General features: G+C 55.2%; 1 protein-coding gene across 5 annotated transcripts in view; it reads left to right on the forward strand.

The window, feature by feature from the left end:
* The window catches only part of PPP1R12B (protein phosphatase 1 regulatory subunit 12B), a 129,056-nt gene extending 122,742 nt beyond the window's left edge, over window positions 1-6,314 (forward strand). For all 5 annotated transcript variants that reach the window (XM_082068915.1, XM_082068911.1, XM_082068912.1 and 2 more), the window contains one exon: window positions 3,108-6,314. In XM_082068915.1, the coding sequence (XP_081925041.1) occupies window positions 3,108-3,194 (87 nt within the window). In that variant the 3' untranslated portion in view covers window positions 3,195-6,314. The remainder of the gene's footprint in view (window positions 1-3,107) is intronic.
* Window positions 6,315-7,627: the final 1,313 nt, after the last annotated feature.

The raw sequence follows: 7,627 nt of genomic DNA on the forward strand, positions 1-7,627 counted from the left end.
TCAGATTGGATGCGAGGAAAAGAATCTTCCTGGAAAGGTTGTGAAGCGGTGGAACAGGCTATCCAGGGCAGTGCTGGAGTCACCGTCCCTGGAGGGCTGGACAGACACCAAAATGAGGTGCTCAGGACATGGGGCAGTGCCAGGGGTGGGGAGCAGTCAGACTCAACGGTCTTGAGCGGCTTTTCCAACCTAAATGGCAATATGATTCTATGAAAAGTGCACATTTTAGACAGGAAAGTGATTTTTAGAGAACCTACAGCTGGGCAGTGCTCAGCAGGTTTGCTTGGACACTTGAGCACACCGAACAAGCTCCTTCCCTCGTTTTAAAGAGCCCGAGTTCAGTTTTTGGCCTGAGCTCCTGCTCCAGCGTCCCTGACCTCCCGCTCTGGCCACAGGCAGGTGGAGCAGTCGGAGCGCGACCAGACGCTCTTTCATCTCCTGCTTTAAAGTCAGTGCAGAGCAATTACTGTTTGAAATCCAAGGACAAGCCTTCCGCAAGCTTTGCTCTCGCACAATTAAATTACATCCTTTGTTGCGACTCCATTGGTTCGGTGCTAAAATAAAGCTGTAAATGCTTCTTTCTCAGGTCCCTGCCTGACTTTTGCAGGTTAGTAGGGATATCAGGTCCCTTCAGATATAGCAATTTTCTTAAAAAAAGGAAGACACAGTTTGCTCTCGTGTGCTGGAAGTAGCACTAAGGTATAAAAAAAGTCTATTCTTAGCACACAAATTATATCAAGGATGATTAACCGTAGAAACGAGGTAACCAGGGGAATTGCGGCTTCCCCTTCCCGGGAGTGTCAGTGCAGGACCGCGCGTGTTTCGTGTGGCTGGGGGTGGAATTCGTGTTCTGTGGCCTGGATTGTGCAGGTGATGGGGTGAAATGATCTCCCCATCTTTCTGGTTTAAATCTGCAAATGTATCCTCGAACCGGCCACTGACTCACTCCTCACAAGCGATGGGTTTCAGTCCTTCTCCTCCCCAACGCGCTTTGAGGTCAGAGAGGGAAAATTGAGCAAAACTGTTTCCAGACTCGAGGAAACGATGTTTCACGCACTGTATGTTGTGGTCTCTTTTCCTCTCCTAGGAAATATTCGCATTACCGCTTCCCCTCCTAACACCCGCCTGCTCGGGGTTTGCAACTCGCTGCTGGTCCGGGCTGCAGCAAAGCTGCGCGGCTGCAAGCTCTGCTCCATTTTGTGCAGCTTTTTCACTAGTCTAACACAAGATGTTACTGTAAACCTTCTCTCCTTGGTGTCCTTAGGCACCACGGTGCAGTAATACCACTGGTTTAAACTGACAGCTTTAGCGCCCTCGCAGCAGGATGCAGAGCTGCATCCCTCCCTGCATCCCCTATAAGACATGTGCCCCTGTGTGTCCAGCCGGCATCACATGGAGCTGGTTTTACCTGACGAGGCTTCTGAGCTCTTTGGTGGTGAGTGAGGCCTCTCGTTTGGCCGTGAGAAGTTTCACAAGGAGTCAGGGCTCCTGTTCTGTTCTGTCGTAGCATTGCTGGGGCCGTCAGACACTTTGAAGCATCACTGGTAGGAGCTCTGGCCAGCTCATCCCAATATACCCTTCCCCAATAGAGAATCACGGAATCACAGAATGGTTTGGGTTGGAGGGACCTTCCCAGCTCCCCCAGTGCCCCCCTGCCATGAGCAGGGACATCTGCACCAGCTCAGGGTGCTCAGAGCCCCGTCCAGCCTGGCCTGGGATGTCTCCAGGGATGGTTCAGCCACCACCTCTCTGGCCAACCTGGGCCAGGCTCTCACCACCCGCAGGGCCAACAATTCCTTCCTCATGTCCAGCCTGAATCTCCCTCCTTTAGTTTAAAACCATCACCCCTTGTCCTATCACAGCAGCCCCTGCTCTAAAGTCTGTCCCCATCTTTCTTATGGGCCCCTTTTAAGTCTGGAAAGGCCACAATAAGGTGTCCCTGGAGCTTCTCTTCTCCAGCTGAACACCCCAACTCTCTCACCTGTCCCCAGCAGAGCTGGTCCAGCCTCGGGTCATTCCTGTGGCTCCTCTGGCCCCTCTCCAGCAGCTCCATGTGTGTCCTGTCTGAGGACTCAGCACTGCAGGGGGTCTCCCACTGCACTGCTCTTGTCCCCTCTTCTCTCTCTTGTAAAACCTTCTATCTGGGGCAGCCGCCACCAGCAGGGACGGGGTTGGGGTGCTGGGACCCCAACATCTTGCCCAGCTGGGACAGGAGGGAATTGCTCCAACCAGGGCAGTGCGGAGCGGCGTCTGCCCCGGGAGCTGCTGGGGGTCGCGGAGGGGGGAATGGGGGAACGGGCAGGAGGTTGTGGCCAGAGCTGAACCACCGGCTGAGCCAGAAGGTTTAGTGGGGATGTTGAGTTCCTCTAACATCCTCCTTGGCAGAGAGGAGCCGTGTCTGAGCTCGTACCGGTGCCTGTGTGTAACCTGGTCACTCCAGGAGACTCTGGCGCTGCTCCTGGTGCAGGTGACACCTGTGTCACAGCCAGGACAGGAGCGTGGGGTCCCTTCCCAGCCCCCGAACGGCCGGGGACAGTCCCCTGGAGGGCACCTGCTTGTGGGTGAGAGACCAGGGGAACTGGGCTTTTTTTTTGCCAATGAGAAATGCTGCAAGGTTGTCCAAGTGATTTCTTCCTCTGTTTCCAGTTAAAAGCGCTCTGGCTTCTCTCTGCTTTGCAACCCCTCATTGAGCTCCAGCACTGACACGGAGCACAAGGACGTACCTCCAGCGTCTGTATGTTCTGTCTGTCCTCTGCATGTGCATTTGCATTAAACAGCTGTGAGATCCAAAGAGCTTTGGTTTTATTCTAAAGAGGCTTTGCAAGCCACGTGTGGTCCAGTCCTGAGTGAGAATTTCACACCGTTATTTTCCCCTCTACTACTGGCGAAGAGGAAAAAACATATCAGCACAAAACAGGTTTATAGTTTTGTGCCAACCCCTAATTAGCCTCTGGGAACAGGTTTGGGGTGAAACAGCTCAGAAATGGTTCCTGCCCGGTTCCCTCTCAGCCCCTCCACACCCGGCGCCCGGTTTGTAAGAACCTGGAGGCATTAGAGGCGCACGGAACGTCGGGCTGTAACTCCACCTTGTCCTCGTCTCTCCGCAGATTTTGACAGAGCTGAAGTCGGACAACCAAAGGCTGAAGGACGAGAACGGAGCCCTCATTCGTGTCATCAGCAAACTCTCCAAATAGGAAGCCTGAAGATGAAGAGGGTGCCCCACACCAGCTGCCAACCCGCCACCGAGCCCTCCCCTCTTCCCTCTGTACAGCAAACAGCCCTGGGATCAATCGTCACACCGGCCCTGCCCTTTGCTGTACATTCCCCTTCCGCCCCCATTTCCCCCACAACACACACCCCCGCCACTTTCTTATTTTTAATTTAAGCATGTTGTGGTATCTCGGACAGTTTATTCAAGGGAGAAGAGAAATGTGAGGACTGGGTTTGAGCTGCCAAAACTTCTTCTTCTGGAAGCCCAGTATTTGGTGTTGGACTCCGACCTGGATCAGGTGGCTCCTGCTTTAAAAAGTGACGCCTAAAGAACAAAGCCGGCGCATCCGAGCCCTTTCCAGGTGGGAGATGTGACCGTGGGCTGGGACTCCGAGGATGCACATCAGCCCACCCGCGATGTGGGACTCTGGTGACACTGTGATGCTGTGAAAGCCGCCGGGGCCGATTTCTGTAACAGGCTGACGGCAGCTGCTTCGCATAGACCTTCTCCTTTCGCCCCAACAGACCGAGTCTTTTATTTAATATAAATTTCAAACCTGTTCAGTAACATCAGCGCTGACTCTTGGCGTCAGACCCCGTGTTAGGGAACACTAAGGCAGAACGTTCCCTGCCACCCCCTGTCCCCGCCTTGCCCGGGTGATCCGCTGTCCCCGTGTCCTCCCAGGGCTCCCGTCTCCGTTAGTAGCATCTGCTAATTGCTCCTTGAGGTAGGAGGGATCACAGAGCCTCACCAAGCGTTCTGAAGGACAAACCTGAACCCCTAGAGAGCCTCTGCTGCTTTCACCTTCGTGTGAGCGTGAATCACCGTGCAGGGAGCTGTGTCCCCCACAAACCAACCTCCCCGTCCCCACGGCTGCCGGGTCATCGCCTGCTGTTCCTGACGGCACAGCCTGCACAGGCGGCTGCTCCGGGGTCTCGGGTGCCTTGTGCTGAGTGGGGTTTGTAGAGGGAGCACCGAGTCCGGTCCCGCAGTGCAGCGAGCGCTGCGGGTGGCGCTGGGCAGAGGAGCACGGAGCGGCGGCCGCATCTGGAGAGGTGCGGGTGTGCTGGTGGCAGAGGGACACGAGCTCCCCTTGGGCCTGCTGGGCTGCATCGCTAGGATGGGAGTCTTTTCATCTGTCAGAAGCTTGTGATAAGCCTTGGCCTTGAAGGAAACCTCAAAAACAAGAGAACAAACCTCTTTAATCTTATGCGTACTCAGAAGAGTTTGAAATCATTCTCTCTACGGGCATTTAGGCAGTGGCTCCTCTACGTGCTGTGGGATTTTGATGAGGGCAGTGGTGACCGTCAGATCTGCTGAGCTTCCCCTTGACACCTTCCCTCTCGGAGGCTTTTGCTGGACCCAGATCCCTCCCATCCGCATCCTCCCACGTCTGTCCTCGCGGTTCCTCTGTCCTGCGATTCCCCGGCTCCGGCGCAGTCGCGGCCTCGCTCCCTGGATGTGGAGGGAGCCATGAGGACGTCCCGATGTCCCAGGCACCTCTGCTGAGCGTGGGCTCCTGCCAGCCCGCTGGCTTTCTTTCTGCTGCGAGAGACGAGATACCTGAGCATAATCCTTGAGCTTGCTCAACAGGGTGGAATTTATCTCTTATCAGCCAGTGCTGGGCTTTTTGGAACCTTTCGCTGGTTATTGCTTCAGAAAGCATCTTTTTTTTCCTCTCCCTTGCACTTTTCTCTTGTTTTGTTTTTCTAAGTCTCCGTATTTTGCCCTTGCCCTCCCCGTCCCTCCTGTTTCCACCTCTCCAGCTCTCCTTGGAGCTGCTGGCTTTCCCTGGGCAGCTCTGGGTGGAGGTTCCTTCTCTCCCCATCGGGGTGACAGGACGCGGCACAAGATGCTGCATCTCCTGGTACCCCAAGGCCCTTCCCGCGCTGCTGCGCTTTGAGACGAGGAGACCAAGCTGGGAACGGCGTCGGGGTTTCCGCAGAGCGCTGCCTAAGCCAGGCGTCCTTTTCCTATTCCTTTATTTTAACCCCGCTATATTTAACAGCTTGAAGCCTTGACATCCAGCCAGTGCTTCCTCCGCACGCCATTCCCACTCGGTGCGCTCTTTCCGTGAGTACTTCTTGATGTTTTTCTCCTCGCTCCCACGGGGGTTCTCTCAGCTCCAAACCGAGTCTGGTCCTGTCTGTGCCACATGGAGGGGACACAGTGCGGGGCTGGTGGCCGGTGGGCGCCACCGTCCCAACACACGGCTCGGGTCGCGCATCCCAGCGGGACAAGGGATGAGATTTCAGATGAACGATCCCGTTCTGCTCACAACGCAGGTTCCCCGCAGCGGGAAGACTCCTGGTAACTGTTTTAGGGATGGGGTTGGACCCCATCTGACAAATCCAGTTTGCACTGAACGTTTTGCCCCTTCCTACCAGGACACTGGTTGCGTTTTATCCCAAGGAGCAGCATGCACAGCGTGCGGGGGCTGAACTCCGCGCGGCACCTCCCAAAGCCAAACCACTTTAGACGAAGTGTCTGCCGAGCACTGGATTACCCCCCGAGCCCTGACCGGGGTGCAGAACCCACCGACGGTTTATTCTCGCTGAGTAGCCAAAGCTGTGAGTATTTCCTGATGACGACGCGGTCGCGAACCAAATCCTTGCGAATGAATTCGTTTGGTCTCGCCCAACACCGGACACCAGGGGGTGACGGATGGGACGCCTTGCGCCCGGGACGGAGCGCAAAGCCAGCGGTTTTGGAAACCGATCCCTATTGAAACCAGAGCGTTTGCCAGACGTGTCTCCATTGGAGAACACAAGCTATTTGGGTTTTTTTATAGCAATTGCTTGGGGTGAATTCATTTTTATCGCTTGGGGTGAACCCGCCTATTGTGGCTGCGAGTTTGATGATGGCTCTTTGTAAATAAGGTCCTTGGAGAAGCAGGACTGGCTTACGAGATGGGGAGAGAATGTATTTTTATGCAACTTTTGAGTGGCCTTTCAAACCCTGAGATGAATGATTTGTTTTACTGGTTGTTGTTATATATAGTATTATAAGTATTATGTGTTTGAAAGTTTGGGAATAATATTCACATCTATGATGCTTGTAAACACAACAGTATTTATAAATGAATAAAATAAGAGTTGATAAAATAGAAGCTTTGGCTTTGCTTCCATCTTTCTGAAGCCGGGGATGCTGCTGCAAGTTGCGGAGCCTAAAATGCCCCATGTCTCCCAACACTTCTACAGCACAATGGTATCAGTTGTGTATAGAAGTGGGGTATAAAATTGTGTATAAAGTGGGTGCAGGTTCCGGGGAGCCACTTGGCCAACCGGGAGGGCAAGGGGAGGAGACCCCATCTGAGGCCTCGGAACCGCGATGGGGTTCGGGCCACATGGGGTGCTGAGCTCTGAATTTGCTCAGGAGCTGGATCAGGACAAACCCGGCGCAAAGAGATGGTGCTGGTGCCACATCTTGGAGCTCTTCCCCTTGGGGACCAGAGTGTGTGTGCTGGGGGTGGTTTTGGGCCCCTCACGCCAAGAAAGGCCTTGAGGTGCTGGAGCGAGTGGAGAGAAGGGAACGGAGCTGGTGAGGGGCTGGAGCACAAGTGTGATGGAGCGGCTGAGGGAGCTGGGGGTTCAGCTGGAGAACAGGAGCTGAGGGGAGACCTTCTGATCTCTGAACTGCCTGAAAGGAGCTTGGAGCCAGGGGGGGTCGGGCTCTGCTCCCCAGGAACAAGCGCCAGGAGCAGAGGAAACGGCCTCAAGTTGCGCCAGGGGAGGTTGAGGTTGGATCTGGGGAACAATTTCTTCCCCAAAGGGCTGTGGGGCATTGGAACAGGCTGCCCAGGGCAGTGCTGGAGTCACCATCCCTGGAGGGCTGGACAGACGGACATGAGGTTCTCAGGACATGGGGCAGTGCCAGGGGTGGGGGACTGGTTGGACTCGATGATCTTGAGGGGCTTTTCCAACCTAAATTATTCTGATTCTACATCTTCCCACCTGCACCCTGTTTCTGGGTTGGCCACGCTCAGCCAGGACACCGGGGCCCAGGGACTGTCCCTGTGTGTTGAGCTCACTCGTGTATCAAGGGGACCTGGGCCCCCACGGGGCTCCCCCCATGTCCCATCCCTCCATCACCCCTGGGCCCTGCCCCCTCCCCAGCCACCCCGCTGAGCCCCAGCAGCAAAACCAGCGTGGAACCGGGGCTCCTTTCAGCTCGTTTCTTTAATAAGGAGACAGATATCATTACAAAATAACCATTTAACGATAAGAGACGGAAACGACAGAGTCCACACGAGAGGACGGGGCTTTAAAAGCAGCTTCGCGCCGGAGCCGAGCGCTGCGGGGCCGGGACGGGGCCGGTGCGGAGGCTCCAGGCCTGGGACGCCCAAACGAGCTGCTCCTGCCTCCCAGGTTTTTGGGGAAAGGAAAAGAAAGCTGAGCCTGTTGCCAAGCCCTGTGG

This window comes from Streptopelia decaocto (genome assembly GCF_964273445.1).
Source record: "Streptopelia decaocto genome assembly, chromosome: 19".
NCBI lineage: Eukaryota > Metazoa > Chordata > Aves > Columbiformes > Columbidae > Streptopelia > Streptopelia decaocto.